This window comes from Tauraco erythrolophus, chromosome 5 (genome assembly GCF_009769465.1).
Source record: "Tauraco erythrolophus isolate bTauEry1 chromosome 5, bTauEry1.pri, whole genome shotgun sequence".
In the NCBI taxonomy this organism is placed as follows: Eukaryota; Metazoa; Chordata; class Aves; order Musophagiformes; family Musophagidae; genus Tauraco; species Tauraco erythrolophus.
This window is the reverse complement of record NC_141469.1, coordinates 27939951-27963053: the sequence shown is the minus strand read 5'-3', so window position 1 is coordinate 27963053 and position 23103 is coordinate 27939951. Positions and strand designations below refer to the sequence as shown.

Below are 23103 nucleotides of genomic sequence, written 5' to 3'. Positions count from 1 at the left end.
CCCCTGCCTGGGTACCCTCTCCGGTTTGGCAGTGAGAGGCCGGAAAATCCCCCTTTGTGGGGTGTGAGGCTCGAACTCCGCTCCCTCAGGCCCCCCTGGGCGGGGGAGGGGCGCTGCCACCGCCCCCTCAGGGCCGGCGGCGCCTGTGGCCGGCGGGACATGGCGGCGGGAGGGCTGTAGGCCGCGCCTCGGGGCGGCGAGGAGGGTGAGCGCCTGCCCCAGCTGCCTGCTCTCTGCCGGGCTCTCTGCCCCTCCGCTCCATGGCCGTCCCGGTCTTTTGCAACGCCTGTTTCTGTGAGCCGCGCAAGCCCACCCCGCGGTTCAGCCTCACCAGCTGCGGCCACGTTATCTGTGAGACCTGCCTCCAGAAAGGTAATGGCCGCCGCCTTAACCATTAACGTTTCTGACGCACTGTGGAAAAGGGAAGGCCTGAGCGCTTCTTCTTGTCAATCGAATGTTATTGATAAACCTTTTCAATTCTTGCCATGGAATTTCTTTAAATAGTGAAACCCACCTACGTCAGCCTTCAGATGAATCTCTCTGGAGCGTGACGGCTTTGAGAACAAGCCTTAGACACAGAAGCTGAAGGCTTTAGTAAAAGTTGAGTTAGCGTGCTTATGATCCATGTTTGAATTGTAAAAAAAAAAATAAGGCGGCAGTCCGCTCTTCTAATTTTGAAAGGGCACGTTTTTTCATTAGTGTAAGAGCAACTTGCAAAACTTAGGATTTGTTTAGGGCAGATTTTGCTAATATTCTTAAGACATTTTAAATCTCAGTATTGTCACGGAAACACTAGAGAATTTTCAGCAACGTTAGGAGGATTGGAGGTGATGTTTTGAAGCTCTTGTGTGTTGTATGCAATTCCAGAGTCATATTCTGAGGCTCCTGTGATGTGCTTAGATGAAGATCTGTGGAAAAGATAGCGGAATATGGAAGTTGCCTTTCAAAATAATAAAAACCAAAAAGACAGACATCAATGGTTTTTCCCTTTGAGGTCATGCTAAATGCCGTGGTTTTTGTAAGGGCACACAGAATAAATGATCAATCTGTGTTTCAGAATCAAAAACTTTTGACTAAAAGTTTTCACAGGGTTGCTGTTGAGGAGAGAGGATCATAAAATGCAGCCCCTAAGTACAACTTGCAGGCTCTTAGAACCAAGAACAGCAGCTTTCCTTTCTATTCGTAATGTCGTTTGGAAGAAAAAAACCTGAGGCATTATATATTTTTTTCTCCGAGTTCAATAATAATGATACTATCAGGTTTAAAATGTATTTACACTTTAAAGGTGTTTATAAACATGAATCCTTAGAAAGGAAGCAGCTAGTAAAATTGTCAATTATAAATATCATAGTCATATATATTTACTGGAAATATTTGCTGATATGTCTGCAAATAATTATAGAGACATTTGAAAAAATGATAAAGTTTTAAAAAGTGATGTGATGAATTTTTCACTAGAAAAATTCACAAGATAAAATCATTAATTCTTCGAAGTTAAGGTTGTGTATATTTTATCGAGAGTACAAGCCTGGGCCCAAATCTAAGAAGTCATATATCTGGTTGACTCTAACTCATTAGTGCACTTAAGCATACATTTAATTAAACCAGGGAAGTAGTCTTATTTAAATCAAAGGAACTAAAAGTCACCTGCATTTAGAGACACTAATGATATTCATAAAATCATTTACAGGAATGTTTATTTGCAGGAGTAAGACCTGGTGACATTCACAGACATTTTCCCTGTGCAACTGTGTGTAATGGTTATAGAAGTAAATTCTTTATTCGTGTTTATTTGCATTTCTTGTATAACCTTCAGATTCCTTCCACAAACTCCAAGCAAAGGTTTAGGAATCAAATTCTATTTAAAATGTATTCAATATCTATTCAGTTTGATGTATATTTTAAATGTGTCTTTACCTTGCAGGCAAAAAAGATGAATGTTTGATCTGTAGAACTCCTTGTCGTACATTATTCCTTTCAAAGCAGGTAAACGAAGCTTTAGTATTGTTGTATGACATTAATCTGTAGTTTGCTTAACAGCTAAATTATTTACATTACAAAGTACTTCCCTTTTGTTTGCCAACTGTGACATGAATATTTACTGATGATAAGTTGGTAGACTTAGATACATATTCACTATACAACTTTTAGTTTTATGGATCTCTTCAAATAAAAGCCTACGGAGACTTTTTAGGTTTTCAGATTCTGCTGGACTGTAAATCACTCCAACGTTTTCAAGAAACATGACTTGCTACTGTGTAACATCAGTGACTACTTTCAAAATGTGGAAAAATGTTTATTGACTTTGGCATTTGTACATGAGAGAAAGGGGACTGTAATTAATTATTTCATGTAAGAGACTGAACTGAAAGTTCGCATAGCAGCACATCAGTGTTTTCAAGTGTATTGGGTTTTTTTCTCCATTTTCTCTTAAGCTTAACTGTTTTCCTCATGGCCATGTGATTAAGAGAGGATCTGAAATATTGTTGGGAATTCTTGTTATTCCCTAAAGAATGAATAGATTTAATTTTCCCATTTCTCCCAGGAACAATCTTCTTCTTAGCTCATTTTATAAATGCATTGTGAAAACCTTTATATTTTCCTAGACATGCCTACCTAAAGACAAGCCTGCCTTACAATGAGAGAAGAAAAATACTAAAAGCATACAGTACAGCTGAATGTACTGAACACATAAAGTCCTGTAAGGCTATAAGACAATCATATATGAAATAGAGAACAATTTGGGGCTAACCTTGAAGAGATGACCTTGAAGGAGGGCGTAATTTCTGTAGATATGTTTAAAACTGTGCTGATGTATATCTTCATACAGAAATGTCTGCCTCTGCATACTGTATATAAAAAACCTGTTACACCATGTTTCATACTTGTAAACAAAGAATCTTACAGAGATGAAATAGGGAGAAGAAGACAATGCTACCAAGAATAAAAAGTTATGGCAAAACAACAGAAAGCAAACATAACACAAAGGAACAATGCACACAGTAATCAAATAAAAAAAAACCCAACAAACAAAAAGGCCCTCATAAAACTTCTAAAGGAAGTATTTTAATAAGCTTTCAATATCAGCCTACTCTGGCTGCAAGTTTTGTTATTAATTTCAGTCACATAATAATTCAGGTTGTCAATGACCTCTAGAGGTCATCTTGTCCAACACCTTGCTCAAATCTAATTTTGAAGTTAGATCGCTCTTAAATTGCAGCATTTCAATGGAACTTGATAATTTACTTAAAAATACTGAAGGAATTTAAAAATGTGATGATTGGGATGCTAACAAAAATATTAGATGTTTCAATAGAACCTGTCACACCTCTGGAGGACTGGAAGGAATCAAATTACCATATTCTTTAAAAAAGACATTAACGATGATTGCTTAGCCTTGATTAAGAACAGATAAAATGATTGGAATGATAATTAAAGATGCATATAAAAAAGTCATGGCTCTATAATTCAGGAACCTGAGTGGAAATATACCTGGTAACCTTTATGAGCTTGATGCTGTGGAAGAATTCCCAATGAGTAGGAGGTCCTATAAATGTGTTAAAACTCTTCATTAAATTGTATACTGGGGCAATCAACATCTACACATTAAATATTCTCATCTTTACAGTAATGCATGCTTGTCACCTTTATGTCTTCCCTCTATGTCTCACGATCCCCGCTTGCTTTTTCCCAAAGGATGGTTGAGTGTTAGGATAAATCAGAATCTCACTGTTCATTATTTCAGAATATCATGTTAACATCTGCTACTCCTCCATGCAACAGATAAAATATAAACAGCATTCTACAAGCCTTTATTTTAAAGAGTTTTTAAATCAGTGAGGAAGCTGGTTGGTTTTTGGTTTTTGTTTTCAGATCTGATCGATAAGTACTTAAACCAAGGTCATTGCTTTGTTAGGACCCTAAATATGTTTCTAGAGCTTGCCTCCTATGAATACATTTTAAAGATGCCAAATGTATTTTTATGAACACATTAATTTTTCTAGATGAAACTTTATTGTCTTGTTTGTATTTTCTAGGTTAGATTGTTCTTTCTGTCTGTCTGCTTTTTGCTTTCTCAGTCTACCAGTTCACCCTATGGAAATTTTCAAATGCTTTGGCTAATGTCAGCCAAATTCAAAAGAGCAGAGGAAGTCTCAAATGCTATTAATTTCCTCTTGTGAGTTCTATAAAAATTAGTAACTGGGAAAAGGAAGGAAAAGCAGTTCAGTTCCCCTGGTGACAGAAACGCAAGCACAGCTCATCAATAATCAAAAGTGCGTTTAGCAGCCACATGCACAGTTCTGTAGGAACCAAACAGTGCACACTGTCTTTGCTCAGATGAATTGCTATACAGGGCATCGAAGTAGCTGATGTCAGAATATGGGAAACAAAAGATATAAATCTGTTGCAAATCCAAGTTATTAATTTAGCTCCTCATATAATTATTTTTCATACCTATGAGGCTCAATACCCTGATACTTAATCTGGGATATGTGACATTATACTACTGTTATACTATTTTTCAAGACGGTAAAAATGCCATCTTTCTGTATGTTTGTGTATTTCCAAATGGAGCAAAGCCTAATTCTTTCTTTATTTCAATACAATATTTTAATTTAAGTGATAGAACTTATCTTTCTATTTGCTTAGTAGCCTACAAAACTGTTGCTTCATTCACAGGAGGCCTACTTTTTATTTCTTTCAGTAATTTTCCTTACTTTAATTTTTCAATGATACTTTAGTACTTCTGGGATTAATTTACATTTTGCCTGTAACAGTTTCAGTTCTTTTTTATTGGATTTTGAAAGGTGATTCCTTACATGAAGGATGCCTTTTTACTGGGATAATCTTCTTTTGTCATCTATGTATGTTGAGATTGGTTTTGGTTTTTTATTCAACTTTTAGCTAGCCAAAAACGTACTTTCTATTATGCAATCACAATATATCAAAGAAAACCATCCAGTTTGCAGTCCACAGGCAGATGTTTGTTTTTTTTTTTTTTGTTAGATTCCTCATTTTTAAAAGCTCTTTACTGTACAGTAGAAGATGATTGAAATGTGATCACTGTTAGTTCTTAGTAATATAAGTATTTTACCTTAGAACTAGAACTAGATTAACCATTTTGAGGTTGTATTTAGTATGTTTTTCTTATTAATAAATTAGGAATACACGTATTCTGGATTAAACTAACACTTAACTGAATTATCTGCATTGCTTTGTAGATTTGGATAGATGTTCAAATGTCACCATCATACTGAAATTCACTTCACATTGTGTAGCTTTTCTTTCTCACCATAAGTAACAAATACATATTTGTTACAATGATAGCTTAGGTACAGAGCACTTACTCAGCATTTTCTAATAACACAGGTGGCCATTGGTGAGGCCACATCATGATCTCTGATTGAAAGTCTCAGTCATAAAATACTAACTCATTTTAGGCTTTTTTCTTATGCTAGGATAGCAATCTGCTGCCCCATAGGCAGAAGAGATAAAGGGATCCCAGTCAGTATGGAAACCATTCCAAAAAAAGACTTGGAAACAAAATTGATTACAGGATGCATCCGTGTGGCTGGGGATGGTGAGAACCAAAAAGCCCGGAAAGGGACTGCCAGAAACCTGGCTGTTGGTCTGAAGGCAATGCCTCTGCCAGGGGACCACAAAATCTTCCTTGAATGTCCTCTGGAAATTGTGATTGCCTTAGTTACGGTAAGTGTATATGTGTGTAATATATTTAAACAAAAGCACAGAGTCTTCCAGATGGTTAACAAGGGCATTAAATAAAACTGGTCTTGTTTTCAGTTTCTGTGTCATCCTACTCTTTAGCTGTCCATTTCCATCAATTTAAGGAACACTTCACAAAATGCTTTATCTAATATAACTTGCACATAAAAATGCTAACCTTGGTATACTTTCTTTTCTTGGTAGACAAATCCCGATATTCAATCACTGTTCATGGGAATAGATGTGTTATGCAAGAAATATTCAAAAGAAATAACACAGGTGAATCTGCTTTAAAACTTTATAAAATAATCAGCAACTTTACTGATTTTTATATAAATGGGAAAAATATATGAGTGAATGTTTGAAAAGAAATGTGTACCCACTACAGTCTTTACTTCCTTAATTCCGTAGTCTCAAAGTTCTTAAGAAAGCATAAATTATTCATCACGGTCACTGCTTATGTTTTCAAACTCTCTCTGAGGACCACTACTCTGGTGATTTTAATGATCTAAAATCACTTTTGATGCCATGCAATGAAAAATTAGATCTGCCAGAAACTTAAACATGCCCAGATAGTGTGCCCTAATTATAGCAATAAAAAGTTACACAGTGAAAACCTGAGCTGGCTAAAGACCTGAGCTGAATGCACTCTCTCCTTTTTTTTTTTTTTTAAAAAAAAAAAAAAATCAAAGTGGACAAGTAAACAAAGATCCCTGATCTCAAAGGCTAGGCTTTCTTAAAAGTAAGAACAATTTAATTCTTAAAAAGCAAAAAAAAAAACCCAAACCAAAACAAGTCTGCTTTTTTCAGACAGATGCAATAGAAGTTTTCAAGGTGGATTTCCTCCCTGCCTTCTGTAAACTTCGGGCAGGATGCCTTCCTTCAGGCTTAGTTTCCAGTCCAGAACTTTAGCCTGGGTTAAGTGAATGCATATAAACTCCCATTGCCTCCTCGTTTTCTGCATCTCTTCGGCTTGGCTTTGGGACTTGTCTTTGCTGTAGTAGTACATTCTCCCTGAACCCACCTGCAACCTTCATTTTGTATTCCCATCTCCCTTGGGCTGGCACTTACTTGATCTTGTGGTCAGCTTCCTGACCCAGCAGAAAGGTAACCTAGGGAAGATCATCTGCTTTCTTCAGTGGTGATTATGGATTCACATTTGCTCTGCTCAGTGTTTCACAAACTCCTCCAAAGCTGAGCATGGTTCATTTCCTCAGCACTCCTCCTCCTGAGATGCATAGGTGACACAAGTTAAACAAGAAGCCTTCTTCTGTCCTTCCATACACACTTTGTAACAGCATGTCCAATGATCAGGAGTTATTCTGTAAAGAGAACAAATCCAAACAGCTATGTCGCCAGTCACATGTGAATACAAACTTCTGTAATGTGTCAAAGAAGGGAAAAAAGAGGACATGATCTCAAAAGAGTTTTCTCAAAAAGGGTTTTCTGCAGCCTGAGATAGCCTATGGGAAATACATTGAAGTGTAATTAAGGCATTAAGGGATGTTCTGAACTGCTGCCAACACTGGAAGATCTAAGAGAGCTTGTGCTCTGTTAGGGCAGAGGTTTGCCTAATCCGATATCCTGTCACAACAGCCAATGCTGAGGAAAGCATACGAGCGCAAGGCTGATGTGTAGTGATATGTCTTCAGAACAGCCTCCTAGCTTTCAAGAACTTGTGGCACATGGAATTCTCAAGGTGGGGTTGGTGCCTTTGCATTCAAAAATTTTTGGTGGATATTTTTCCTCACGTAATTGTCAAGTTGTTTTCTGAATATTTAGCATCTACCACATACTATGGAAAGGAAGTCCACGGGTTATATACACTGTGTGATGATGATTTCCTTTTTCAGATTTTAACCTGCTACCTGCTAGTTTCATTTGATACTCTTGAATCTCATTCTAGAGAAAAAAGCGACCGTTCCCATCCAATACATCTGTGCTAATCTTTAGTTTTAGTTTGCCAACGCATCCCTTCTTCAACTGCCTTTTTTTCAGCCATGAAGACTCATACTCTATGTGGTGATTCTTTTACTGAAGCTCTTACATACCTCTTATTAATGTGAACTATTTCCAGACCTACTGTATCCTTTCTGAGATTTTAAGCAGGCTCAGGACATCGGAACATACATTTTTTTTAAAGTGAAATAATGATGTTCCCTATTCTATTTGATTTTTAACCACTTCTAAGATCTGATTTGCTTTTTTGAGAGATACTGAGCACTGAATTGACATTTTCATAGATTTCTGCTTTATAGACTCAAGAGCTCATTTTGTGTGGCAGGAGGCAGCTCAGAGCCATTACTTTCTGAGTGGCTGTTTCTTCCATCAGTTCTTCTGAAGATACTTCTGAACCTTTGATGAGTATCCAATGGGAACATCGCAGGCTCTTCTACAGTGAATAAAAAGTAACCATTTCAATTAGATACTCCACTAGGGATTTATCTTCTCTGAGAGTTTCTTCTTGGTTGTCTCTATCCCCACATGTTTTCTGACAGTTTTCTTACACATGAGAAGAAGGATTTATTAGTAATTTATTGCCTGTTGTAATTTGTTCCTCAAGCTCTTGTCTTGCCTACCTTGTATGTTTTTACTTTTAACCTGTCATGGTTTATGGTCCTCGTTTGGGCACAAGAAGTGCTAACACACCACCAGACATTATGTCTAACAATTATTTTTTAATTAACAGGATATTTTTACAAGGCAAGTTATAATTGCCAGTAAGACACATTACTTTTTATGTTGCCATTAGTTTTATGTGTTTGCTTACCACTAATGAATAAAACACTGCAGCTAAACTGGCTTTCCAATGTCTTTACCTTGTTATTGAACTAAGTGTTAAAATATAAATTCAGTGAAATAAATCTACCAACTCTAGGGTGGGTTCTATTAGATTAAATAAACTTTCTAAGCCTTTCTCCGTCAATGATAATAAATAATTTAGAATGTTTTATCGGAGAGGATTTAAAGTAGATATGTTAAATACTTACTAAAATAATAAAAAAATGAATACTGTGAAGTAGCTCTCAACTTTTTTACTAAGGTTGCATAAATGTAATTAGGTGAAGCTTGATATAGCTGTATTTCTTTTAGATTTCAGAATTTCAAGAGAAACATCGTAAACATTTATTAGCATACCACAGACAAAAGGTAACTCTGTGATTTTCTTATTTTTGTTGCGTATGTTTGCCTTGTTACTTTAGGGGTTTTTTTTAGAAAATATATTCACCTTTTATTGGAATACTTAGAATAATTTATCAAGATTGCCTTATTTCTGTCATTATAAAAAACAGGATTTAATTGTTTAAAATTTGTGAGGACTTTGTTAATCAAAGCTATTATTATTTAATAAAACAGATTTTAGTTGTGGGGTGGCTGAGATTAACTGGACAGTCAAAAGGACAGGGAGAGAAAAAACAAATTCACTGTATGGAGGAGAAAGCGAAAGGGATGGGGAGAGATTGGTACTCAGATGATAAGCCTAGAGGCAAGGAAGATTAGGGCTGAGAAACAAAATGAGAACCGTGAACAATGGAGAACAGGACTAAGGTCTAGTACCCTGAATTAGAGGTAGCTCAATGGGAAGAGGAATGGAATTAATCGTTCTGTGGAGAACAGGTAGTAAATTTGTGACTATGCCTTTTCCTGTGTAGGTTTGGAAGAAAATTTCTCTTTTATTTCTCAGCTCCTTCTAATTATTTGATAAAATACTTAGCTGTTTCATCCATTTCTAAGAATATGGTCAGGTATATTACTTAAAGCTACTTGGCAATACTGGTGAATTGACCCATCAGTAGGTGCCCCAGGTATGAAATGACAGAGGCAAACTCGTATGTGGCCAACTGACCATTTCATGTGTGCAGAGAGCATCTGATGTGGTTCTCATGGATAGAACAGCTCAGAAACTTAAGTGCTTTGTGGTCCATTCTCCCCTGTTTTCCATGACTGCATCTTGGGATCAGTCCTGGTGTACTGTGGAGTGGGTAGTTCTATTCAAGGTTCTGACCTTCTGCTTTCAAAGCCAGGCCATGGAGGAATCCTGATGATATGCCCCCTTCTAATTTATTGTATGGACTCTGGATGGTAAAATTGAAACCTGTAGGCAGAGCAAAATAAAGCTCTTAATAAAATTTTGCATGAATAGAATTGTTGTCTCCAATGAATCTGTGTAGAGTTTTTCTACTTTTGATGGTACGTTTCTAAGTTATTTACTGTTGAGATATTAATTTAACAGTGGTTGTAAAGTTCTCAAGGATGCTGCTTGACCTAGGGAAGGCGTTTCGGTGACAGTACAGAAACAGCTGAAGATTTAGTTGGTAGCTGTTTGAATGGCACACTGCTTTGGGTGGTTTTGGTTTTTTGTCCATTCTGTGTATAAGTTATTATTTTAAAACTGCTTGCATTGGATCAGGGTCAGAAGAGGCTGGTTGTCTTAAACACTGTATGTCCAGCTGTGGCTAGCACTGGTGAGGCTGCTTTGGTAGAGAAGTGGTTTGGCAGTGAGGCTGAGGTAAGCAAGGAAGAGAAGTTTCCCTGTGCAATGATATACCTCTTCCCTTCCTGTGAGTTTCAGTTAGCAATGCTCCCTCTTTCAGGGCTACTGGGAGGGAGTCTAAAGGAACTGGGGAAGGCTAGATCACAGCTGGTAGAGGCACACGGGGTGAGAGAGTGGGAATAGATGCTCACACACAGGGTTATAATCTCCATCTGAATCTTTCTGCCACTGGCTTTGAGATGGAGGTGAGTGGGAAAGGATGGAGCAGGAATGATGTACGGTATAAACATTTTGGTAAATCGTACCCGGGGAGGTGAAGAAGCACAAATCTACCCTTCGACACAAGTGCTTCTTCCTGCAACTCTTCACTCTGCAGGTCTTGGTCTTTAGGAAGGGCGGAGTACTGCAGCAGGACATTCACAACAGGGTTTTTGTGCCTGACTATCTTGTTTGTGGGCCCCTTCCTTGTTTCTAGTATGTTGGTCTTGTCACTGTCAACCAACAGCTCTCATGACCCTGATACAAGCTTCTTTGTTGCTGTGGCTGTGAGTTGTACAGATACTGGGGTGCAGATGATGGTGCATGGTGTTGGCGCTTGAAGTCCGTATTCCTGGCAAATCTAGACCCTATGTTGTGCTAGGACCCAAAGATATTGAAAACCAAATAGTTACTCGCTTTCTTTAAGGCATTTTGGCGTTAAAATAATCTAGTCCTAGAGGGTGACAGGGTAAAGTACATTACTCCTGACATCTGTACTGATCACTTTCTTGATCAAACCTTGCTCTCATTAGAAAAAAGAATAAAGAATACAAAATTTCAGATCTTATGTAGATTAGATTTTGTCTTTAATTTGTTTTGTAGAGTTTCTCATCTGAAAAAAGAGCATAGTATGTCCCACAAACAGTATGATTTTATAAAGATATATCAGATGAAGTTATTAAAGAATTCAAATAATATTGTGAGGAGAAGCAGGAAAAGTTAACAAGAAAATTAATAGTTTGTCTTCAAGTCAAAATATTAATAGTGTGAAGTAGTGAAGGACTAAGGTCACACAATGGAAATTAAGGATAAAATATAGATGCAGTATTGAGGCTATTGAGTAAATTTTTACATCCTTCGTAAAATATAATGTATGATCATGTAATGAAAGACTAAAAAATACACATACTAGGGAGCTGACCTAATGTTCTTGACCTTAATGTTCTTCAATTTTACAAGCTCATAACATTCTTTAATGGAGAGATTTTTGGCTATCTCTATAACATAATAGGAAATACTCTTCACATAAGCTTATTAGAAATAAATACTGAAAAGAACTGAATAAATTTTAAACCTGAAATGAGAAATATAGGAACATGGTATTTGATATTTTATTGGTATCCTTTCCAGAAAATTCCATATTAAATGCAACATAACTTTTATATCAGATATGGAAAAGAGGAAGAAAAATTAAAGCAAACTATTTTTAAGCACTTTTCTTATGTATTCATTTATCCAATATTGCCAGTACACTTAACAAAAGGTAATAAAACTAAGCCTGTAACTGCCAAAAAGAGGCATATCTTTTTCAGGGTAACTGTTTAACACATCCATATAACAGCTATACTCTTGCCCCAATGAATCTGGAATAGCAATGATAACAGATTAAAACCAATAGAAAACAGCCTTTCAGCACTTTATAATGCTAGTTGTATGAAAATGAAGTTATATATCACACAAATAGATTTTGTTTAACTATGGTTATCTCACAGACAGTAAAGTTGGAAGAATCCCTCAAGAAAGTAACACAACAAATACATCAGATGCAATGGTAAGAGGTTTAATGCAGCAAAAGTAAATGACAAATAGTCTTTGTAATCAGACAACTAAGTATAATTGATAAAACTATAAAAAAGTAATGCTTTGTTTGCCTTTCTCATGTATTGTGTTGTATAAACAGAAGAAGCATATTTTTACAGAAATAAGTGAACAGTGATTTCTGTCATCAGGTTCATTTTCTTCACAGTAATCAAGCCTCTCGGGAAGGAATCCTTTTATTTTCAAATTCAAGCCAGTAGTTGCTCTAAAAAAGAACTATTGGCAATCTCTATCATAAAGATATTCAGTTGTAAATTTTTATTCGCATTTACGTTAACATGTTTGTACTTTTTCCAATGGACTTTCCAGTATCGGCTTGGAAAGTAGTATATCTTTCCTAGTATCCATCCCATTTGCATAATTGCCAGAGTTTTGTAACATGATTCTCATCTTCGTGATTTCTAGTAAAAGTCAACTTCTTGACTTTTCTCGCAAATGTGTCAAAGAGATAGCCAAGGGATAGCTCACTGTTATCCCCCCACTTATTGACTGATACACCTTAAGTCTTTTCATCTTATTTGTTTCCAACTTAAAGCCAAAGTTCTTGTTGATCCTTAAGTGCACTCTGTGCTATTACTTTCATTTCATTAAATTTTATTGCAATTATTTGTTTGAAAATATCGTATTTTTAAAATAAATATGTAGTTCTCCTCAATACTGATGTAACTTTCTATCTTCAGAACTTTCTCTCTTCAGATTTCACAAACTGCAGGCCATCCCTGAGTCATCAGGGAGTGTATTAAACAGGATTAGTTGCAAGACTAAACTGAACATTTCTGCACTCTCTTCACCCTTTCTTATTGTTTGCCTTTTAACATTATTTATGGTATACTTAGCTGAATTGATTGCTCTTATCACTGCTTTAAACTCCACGTGGCCTATACAACACTAATGTTTAAATTGAATTAACACGGAAAAACTGTACTATCTTACTACTGTTTTAAAAAAATCTGCTTACTAGAACGTAAAACAAACAAAAAAAGATATCACATTGATCTACTGTGATGTACCTGTGGTGAAATTATTACATTTTCCATATAACATTTGTTTCTATGTCTTATTTTATCCTTTCCATTTTCTAAGATTTCAAAAACTACTAGGGAAAAAACCTCACAGGCTTGGTCTGCTTTTCTCTTTTAGTGAATACGGGTGTTAAGAGTACTTAGTGTGAAGTTACAACATACTTCTCCTTATAGATCCATCTTGAGAGATGTCCTTCATGAATACCGCTTTATGAATACCAGTGATCAGGGATGCTGAAATCTCCTTATAAGCCAGTTCATAAAGCCAGCAATTTAATTGCAAAATTTTGTTGATCTTTATTTGTTTTCTGTGTTTTTCAGTATGGACTTTCTTTTGACTCTGATATGCACGCTCTACTGTATTATGCTCTATTATACTGCTTGGTGTAACGTAACTGAAAGAAAAACAGTATAAAGGAAACTATGTATGTGGTGGATTATCATAGTTTATATATTTTTGTCATCTGCCTCCTTTTTCTTGTCTTCATCTCAAATAAATAGCATCTTTGTCATACCCAACACAGAGTTGTTACTGAATTTCAGATTTTTCAGAGTTCTACCAAGAGTGTGACCTAGGACTTTTTTTTGCATGCCCAGTAGATGTATTCCTTCTATTTATGGTTATTGGCAAAGGTATCACTTTTTCATAGCAGCTGGTGAATAGCATAAATATGCAAACATTTCTTTTGATAACTAGATTTTTTAAAGTTTTGGAAATGTGTACCCTGAAATGAAGATTTTTGATTCAGCTGTAGTTAATAGTTGTATTTTAACATCTGTTGTTCCATAAAGTACTTTGCCATAATGCTATCCTAAATTGTCATTGTTGGGCATATAATGGCTGATACAGGCATTGTGATCTAGAGAAGAAGTTAATAGCTTATCAAAGAAGTTGTTATTTTGCTTCACGGCAAATAGTGTCATGTTGAAACCAGCTTTTGATGGATAAAATGCTTTGATTTTATGCTTTATTGACCAGCTAGACAAATGAACTAACCAAACAGCTTTGAAATTATATCTGTTGTTTCTTCTGTTTCCCCTTTAGTATGAAACCTCCTGAACAAGCTGCACAACTACCATTTTCCAGTACAACTAGAAATCCACTTTCCAGTAAGAAATGTTGGTTAAAGATACTGACTGTGGAATGTATATCACTGGATATAGCTATGTTCTAATATCAAATTTATTAATGACTTTAGTTCCTTCAAGAGTACAGAATGGTTATTCTTCATGTTCTCTTCATCCTAGTCATCCTTCCACTTCTGAAATGTAGGTACAAATCTGTTAATTTTTAATGAAAATCTTAACAGTGACAACATACCGATATTTTATCCACAGTGCCTTTTTTGTGTGTGTGGTGAATTTAAAATAAGTATATTTTTTTTTATTTTGTGTTTTGTTTCTGCAAACTGTGTAAGTATGAAGGAACTGGGGAGGGTTTTATCTATCCAAGTGTACATAATAACTACTTGCATAGGTTGCCTTTGCGCTAACTGGAAAAAAATTCTAAGGCATGATGCACCTTATTCTAAAGACTTTCTGGATAGTTTGATTAATTAGTGAAGAACTCTTCCCATTGACTGTAGAGAAAAACTGAATGACTTATACATACACCTATCTGTACATTGTAGATGTCTAAAGTTAGATGGGATGAACTCCAGTAAGGCTTATTAAGTTTTAAATAAATGGAACATACAGCTTGCTCAAGCTAAAAGATTCTATACCTGTGACTGTGACTTTATTTTTTATAAAAAATAAAATTTCAGAATGCCCTTGTTGTGGAGACAAATAACAAATATATAAATATGCATGTTTATTCTGACATAAATACAAGAATAATAATGCTAATCATAAAATAAATTTCTCTGTAAATGTCTAACCCAAAGCTCAGAATCAATTAGTAGATTTTTTCTTACTGCTAGTGGGTTTTGGAGCAAATCCTAAATACTCATATGTGTTGTGCATTATGGATTATGTGTTTCCATTATTAGTCAAATTTAACAGGAGACTGTAACATAATTTTAGTCATTATAATGAGTGTGCTATTTTTATTACAATGTCGTACTTATTTTGACATTTGTTGTAAGAAGGGAATCAATGGAGATTGATCCTGTACCTTCACCAATGAGAAAAGTGAGTTTTTGTATATACGTCCGTATACATATACATGCTTTTGATTTCTCCTGCTCTGTTAATACTGCCAAAAATAGAACTCTGCTCCCATTCAAAACAATTCTTATGCAAATGCTGATTTCAGCTATGCTTGATGCTTAGTCGAAGGCAGATGATCCCCAAAAAGAAAGCAAAAGGAAATAAATCACAACATTCATTTCTGGAATTATATTCTCCACATTCCATATACAGGCTTTAAAACTTCTGACGCTAAATTAAATGGTGAATTTTTGAAATCTCAGTCTGCTTACATTATAAAAATGCTGGAACCGTTCCAAAATAAATGTTGCTAATGCATGAAACGGCAAGTTGCAATTAAATTTAAGTTCTAATATATGAAGGAATGGAAATATATGTAAGATTTCCACCTTCACCAGACCTCATGTAGATGTCTACAGTGCAGATCTATGCTAGTATCTCAGGGTTTCCTTTATAACCTATGGATTACTTATATCCATGTGTATAACCTATGGATTAGTATGTGTGATTCACCTCATTCTAAAGGAATCTTACCGGTCTCGTTCCTGTTTCCCTCCCTTGGCCATAAAGGGAATTTTGGGGGATCAGGCTGGATGTAAGTGCTGTCATCGCAGATGTCTGAAGTTACAAGAGGTGAATCCGTTGGCACTCTTGACTTCATATCACATCGATTTTCAAAATATTCCTGAAATTTCATTTGTGATGGATAATTTTTTTTTAAGCTGAAAATCAAGCCAGTCATTACCTTTCACCTTTCATAAACAGTTTTGTTTGCTGCTTGACCGGGTGATCTTGCTTCTGTGTGTGCCCAGGGGTATCAATGTGTGCATTGTATCATCACATGTTAAGAAAAAGCTAGGTGTGGAAGTCAACGATCTGAAAGGAGTGTTAGAAACTGATATTTGAGTTTGAGGCAATTGCAAGCTTTGCATGACATCTCGAAGACGAGAATGAAGGCAGCAGCTTTTCACTGTATTAGTGTTCTGATTAGGAGAGGTAACATCCAGGAACAGATGCTAGCTTAAGAATGGAATCTCAGCACAGAAAATTATGCAAGTGTCTGATATTTTTCTTAGCGGAATGTGACAGAGAGGACTTCTTGGAATAAAGCTAAAATACATGTACTTTTCCCCTGCCCCTATAGATCTCTAAAAATAGTAACTTAATTCTGAGGTTTTGCATTTTAGTGCCATAAACAAAACTGGCAGTGTAGAGTGCCAGAAATCTGCAGGCTTTATAGACCTCAAAAATGTAACATTATTGCTTAAAATACCTTAATAATTAATATACTTATTGCACTCTAATTAATACCTTACCATTCAATTAGCCCGAGACACTGCCCGGTCCCACAAGATTATCATTAATTCCTCCACCGCAAGATGGACGTATGGGTGAGTGAAAATACAGTTCGTAACTGGATAACATTTGCATTATGTGAAGAGGGTTGATAAATTAAAATCCGTACATTACTAGTTTACTGAGCAGACTTGAATTGTGTGAAAAATTATCTTTTAGACATCAATCCAGCGGATGGGAAATGGCCAGAAATGAAGAATGAACTAAGTCCGCCTTGTACTGACCTACTCTGTTCTGTGAATAACTACTTCTGATTGTAGTCAACAGTTGCAAAGAATAATACTGTAATGATGTGTATGATTGAACAGAACAGGCATACTTGCAGTATATGTTGTTGATCCTCTATGAACCTTCATAATTATATTTGTTTATAGTTATCAGAGATTAACATTGCTCATGTCATGTTAAAATCACGTGAGGAAAAAGGGGGAAACTAAATAGAAGTTATAAAAGTATTTCATAATAGAAGTGGAATATTTAAGTTGAGATCAAGAATTTCATCAGAAAGGTGATTTTTTTTTTTCACCATGTCACTGTAATAGGGTGTAAGACATTTTACCTTCCTGTACTTTCATTCCTGGGCTGTTGCAGAGGTTGGGTAACACTGTTATGTAAGTAAGGCATGAATAACAGCCTACTGAAATTAGTACCACCTCCTTCAGTATTGTTTATTTGTAAGGAGTTTCCCAGATTTCCTAATGCTTTTCAAGTCTACCATTCATGTGTCTCTCGCATTCTTGGTTTTACATTCAGTATGTTTCTGTAACAGTCCATTCTCAGGCAGTCTTTCACCTGGCTTCAGCAGTTAATAGAATCTGTCTCCAGCCACATAAGGAGCTTTTAGCACTCTTGTGTTTTCACATGATGTGAACATCCTGAAACAAAGACAAATGCAATTGCAATGCAATTGTAATGAAGTAGCAAAAATTGCTTTGTCTATGTTATGTCTGATTTATATGTTCGGATCCTTCCTAAGTGCATGCTTGCCTATAAATTTATGGATAACAAGATAGCAAGAGTTGAGGTTAACAGTTTTTTTATTGTGTCTAAATATAAGTAGATATTTAATTAGATAGTAAAATTATATGTAGAACAGTTATGTGTTCAGCACATTTCAGAATCAACCCATAAAGTTTTGCAGTGGACAAAGCTGAACGAATCAAAGTGTACTTGCAAAAGTAAGGGCAAGTAGAAACAATGATTTAATGGTGCACTAAGAAAGTTTTCTTCTCAGAGATGGACGGGGCAAAAAAGAGTAGCTGAAGAACTGGAGAACCTCAGCAGAACTATCTCGCTAGTCTAATAAATGAGAGAAGGTGAAAAAAACAAGCATATGTGTTTAACTTGAAAAAGATTTGCCGGAATGGTGCAATATGATGTTTTTGTGACAGCTAAGCTCTATGTAGGATTAATCTATTGAGACTAAAGACAATTTTTTGCCTTTACCCTGTGTTGGAATACTGCTGAGGACTTTTGATAGCTGTCGCTTTTGCTGGATCTTCTTCCAGCAAGAGGTACTGGAAGACAACTCGTGCCTCAGCAAATGTCTTGTCTGTGCTAGATTGTAAAAACACACTGTTAATTTTTAGGGCTATTTTAATCCTTTCTCAACTGACATGATGACTTTATTTTGTCAGCCAATTCCTTATCTTTCATTGACTGTTATAACTGTGGACCATTTTTCATTCTTGAATAAACCAATCATTTATCTGTCCCAAATAATGCAATTAAAGTACTAATCTTTGTTTCCAAAGTTATCTATTAAGTAAAATGGATAATTCATGTTGGTCTCATTTTCACAAATTCGATTCTTGCAGGTAGTGTATCCTACAGAAGTTCTCAGTCATCTGGAATAATGTCAAGTCAAAATAGTAGAGCAGGAACTACAAGGTAATTAAATGCCTCTTCAAGATGTTACTGTCTCCTGTAAGAGACTGAAATTTCTCTTGTCTGGCCTGGATTTAATCTGTATGTTTAGAAGTTATATTCTACATCTGAAGAAATGTTATCGTGCAGGGTAGCTGTCACCTGTATGAGTATTTTTGTTACTATATTTGTTACTATTTTGAAATCACTTTAGTCAAAAATGTGCAGAGATAGCCTCGGTTCCTGTAGCTGTGGACATCTACGGTGATAGTACTTTTATACAAAGGGTATTAAATTTATAGTAAGAAAGTACAAAAACGTATCTGCTTTATAATTCTTCTAAAAATCAGAGATGACAACACAACATCTACACAAGAGCTATTCTCTGCATAACCTGAACATCTTCATGTGGCATGTAGCAGGTGTTCAGGTTTTTCATCGAAACATTGAAAATGTCTCAAACTGTGAGAATTATTAACATCAAGAAATAACTTAAAATGGTTCCAGAAAAAATAAACTCTTATTCTCTATTAAGCCAACTATATCTTTCTAGCACAAATTTAAAATATATGTAACAAAATGTTTCTTTTTTTCCATCTCTTGATTCTTATATCATGTGTTTTGTCCTTCTGCTTTTTAAAATACATAAAAATTCTAAAGAAGTTAAAATCTGACAAGGAATGTGTAGAACACAGTAATTTATAGCATTTTCTATGAAAATTTTAGCACCATGGATTTAAGTGTTTTTGAAATCTCTTGTACTATGAATGTGACCTCAACTCATATCCATGAATTAATTTCATCAACAGATCCACACCTATAAGACTGCCACATAGTGGATGTTCACTTACATCATCGTCTGGATCACAAAGCAGTAGAAGGGGGTCATGGGATACTTCTGATTTCAGAACCCATCAGCTGTATCCATTTACATCACCTTCTACACAGTCATCTGTAACAAGACTTCCAATCACCATCTCTGGACTTATTCAAAGACAACATTTAGGCAAGTATATTTTACAAAATAACGATGTTTAACACTTCCTTTAAAACTTTCAGCATAACTTATGCTTATTTCTTAATTACTGGAGAAAAGTAAATAAGAAATAAATTAACACAAAAATGATATTTCAAAATTAGAAGTAGGCGATCAGCAAAATATGAAAAATGTTGATGTTTATGATCAGTATTTTGCCTTAGTCTTCCGTGCAATGGAATATCTGCTGTGAAAATGTGTTCTTGCTTCACCTCAGAATGGTATTTTAACAGAGATTTAACTCTGGTAGTGTCCATATATGTTTCCTAGAAAAAATACCAGTTCTAAATAATGCAAAGCATATAATAATTTGACAAAAACTAATCTTGGCACAAATCTTAAGGAGCAGAGAAAAGAAAAATATGAATGAAGGAAGTGCAATGAAGTCAGTGGAAGTCACAGCAAGACTGAGGTGGTCAATAGGAGTCCTTTAATAAAGCAGAATAGTTGAGTTGACAGAAAGGAAGAAAGGTCTATAATGAGAAGAACGAATGGGAGACAGTTCCTGTGTGACTGAACGGCATGTTGTAGAAAATGGGTGACAGCTGATATTCTACTATGTCCAGCAGAGAAAAAATGAAAAAAAACAAAACCAAAAAGGAAATGGCAGTATTCCGAGAGTAAAAATGAAGTATTAGTCACCTGGTTATCAGGAGCTAGGGAATACTAATGGAAATGAATGAATGAGTGAACTCATTCTGAAAGTGAACACTGGATTGGGAACGAGCAGATGATGAGACAGAGAAGAGGAAGGATGATGTGTTAAGGAATAGGAAAAAAGGTGAAGATATTAGAATGGTTCAAAGTAGCAAAGGAGCCCAGAACAGTGCATGGGACAGAACAAAGGCTATGGAGGAAGCAGGTTAAAGAACTAATGAAGAATGGAGGTAAGAATGCAGAATATTAGTGTAAAAGAGGAAGCGGGATGGACCAAAGGAAAAAGATGAGAGGACACTAAAGGCTATTTTTCCCATGAAGCAAGAAAAATAGAAAAGAGACGATCTGGATAGTTAAAACAAACAGACCAAACAAAAAAGCAAAGAATAGAGAAGCAATTTGAAGAAAATTAAAGAAGATGCAAGCATTTCTTAGCTTTTTATTTTTATGTTTTCTAAATATTATTATTTGTTCCATTTTACTTCTCTGTTACATGCTCCATATCTTCAGAGTTTGGGAGGAAAGACTTAGATGATAAATATGATCATTTATTGCTGGTAATTTTTCCCATAGTCTGTACAATACTAACTTTATTTCTTTTATAATTACCTATTACTCCATCGCAGTCTTCAGTAGTAATCTTTCCAATCCCATGATTTTTTCAGTCCTGGTACTGTTCTCTCGTTTGCCAAATGTTCTGTCTCAACTTCACATTTTTTACAAATCTAGCTATCAAGACACCCACATGTCCACAAGTTACAGCAAGAACTGAGATAATCTGGGGTATTGTTCATTGAGTGCAGCAGAACACGAGCAAAATTAGCTGCATAATCAGCCTAAAAGGGGTGCAGGTAGGAATTGCACTGGAGCAGATTAAATCATAAAATCATAGAATCATAGGGTCACGGAGTCAGAAAAGCCCAGGTTGGAAGGCACCTTGAAAGATCACTTAGTCCAACTTTTTGTAGGAAAGGGAGCCTAGATAAGATTATCTAGCACCCTGACCAATCACATCTTGGAAACCCAATTCTTCATATGGCAGAGTTTACAACACAAGTGAAATCTTTGTTATTTACATTAAAAGGATAATTCAGCTATAAAGAGTTTTTTAGTCCATATTAATAAATGTGACCTTTCTATTCCAAGAGTAACACATCCCAAGCAGTTTTGAGTTCATGAAACTTCATTAAACCAAAATAAAGGTATTTTAAGAAATTCACTTGTACTCAAGTTATGAATGCTTGTAGATTGTGGAAGTTTACATCATAATTGTTTTCTTGTGGAATTTCTGGACAGTGATACAGCGTGTGAATGATTTGCATGAACTTGATAGAATCTGTAAGTAATGTAATAGAAATCAACGTTAAAAAAACCCAGCTATATTGAAAGTAAGTGTTAGTTGGTTTTTGAGCTGTATGTTTACAAGTTAATTGCAGTTCATAAGCAGAACAATGCTTTGGACATTCACCCGTGTAGCTGAAGTTGGAATGCGGCAAAGATGATTTTATGGAAAGAGAAACCTAATCCTTTTCTATAAATACAAAGGAGCATATTTAGATTCATGAAAAGAGCTATAAAAAAGTTCTCATCAAAACATATTGTTTTTAATTTTTGAGAGTTTTCACTTTCTTTTTTTCTTGAATTAGTTCCCAAAATAATTTACATGAACAAAGTTTTCCTTTAGTCTTACTAATTTTTTTTCTATTCGTACTTATATTCTTATTCTAGGATCGACTAATTTTGGAGGACATTCCTCAGCAAGATAAGCAAACATCTGTGAATTGCTTTGGTCAAAAAACATCTGGAGTAGCCCTACACAGTCTTTGGATGTCAAATATTTGTAATTTGTATAAAATGTCAAATTGGCATGAGACAGCTAACTATTCAGCGTGAATGATGTATTTAAAACATCACTGATCTTGCTGATTAACATATACAGTAGTTTTAAACAGGAGTACCTCTTATTGTTTTTAGAAATTTTGGCTTAAAATATATTGTATAAATAAACAGCCTTTATTAACTAAGCATTAAGATTAAAATGATTATATATTCAATGAGCATTTCTTGCTGTGACTGCATTGAGCTGCTGCAGAACTCTATTTTTAAATGGTTGCGCCTGTGAAGTATTAGACACTCTATTAAAAAAATAAATTAATTTATGGATTTTTGATTCCAGAATTCCAAATTTTGGTTCTTACTCAATGTATCACTTTTTGTTTGCACTGTTGAAAGGTGTAAGGTTTGAGGGATATTACTTTCTAGCAGGCTCTGCAGAACTCCTAATACGGTATCTACTCCACACTCCAAGAAGTTTACCATTTGTTTTAGGCAGCGATGATTTCTTCCCAAAATGGAATGAAAAGGCAGAACTGGGATGGAGAGACAAAACACAGTGGAGACTACCTTTACTCTCAGACGTTAATAGCAACTGGAGACTCTGAATGAAGAGTGCCAGAATGCAACCTTTTTATTTTGAGAAGATCTCTTAAGTTCAAATTCCCACCACTACTATGTATGGCAAAATTTTGGTATGACCGATGATGAAATGCAATTCTTAATTTTGTGAGGAATTAGTCCTTTAATCTTTAAGGAAATTTGCAGTACACTAACGATGCACCAGAGGGTGCTAACTTACCTCTAAAGACATTTGTTTAATCATCCCACTTTTTTGGGGAGTGAAATCTGTACTTCTCTGGCTTTTCATTTTGGAATTAATGTATAAAAGCTACACATAATCAGAAGAAGGGCAACAAAATGATGTAGAGTCTGAAGATAAAACATCAGAAAAGCACCCAAAGATTAATAACGTGTGAGTGACTGAATGAACCAAACTGGAAGTTAAAACAGTAACTCAGATGGAGTAGTGCACAAATATGTGAAAGGTAAAAATGGAAACAGGGATTAGTCTTGGTGGGGTAAGCAGTAGTGGTCTGAAGGAA

General features: G+C 35.5%; 1 protein-coding gene across 2 annotated transcripts; it reads left to right on the top strand.

Moving 5' to 3' along the window:
* Positions 1–260: 260 nt before the first annotated feature.
* On the top strand, positions 261–21930 carry RNF212 (ring finger protein 212). 2 transcript variants are annotated; one of them, XM_086612531.1, is made up of 12 exons: positions 261–372; positions 1925–1986; positions 5929–6003; positions 8818–8874; positions 11971–12029; positions 14144–14208; positions 14298–14367; positions 15186–15231; positions 16577–16640; positions 18423–18495; positions 19281–19472; positions 21891–21930. In XM_086612531.1, the coding sequence occupies exons 1-12, from the start codon at positions 261–263 to the stop codon at positions 21928–21930; spliced, it is 915 nt and encodes a 304-aa protein (XP_086468657.1). The 2 variants fall into 2 exon arrangements, with proteins under 2 accessions (XP_086468657.1, XP_086468656.1); XM_086612530.1 differs by having other exon boundaries at positions 19281–19477; positions 21893–21930.
* The last annotated feature ends 1173 nt before the right edge of the window (positions 21931–23103 follow it).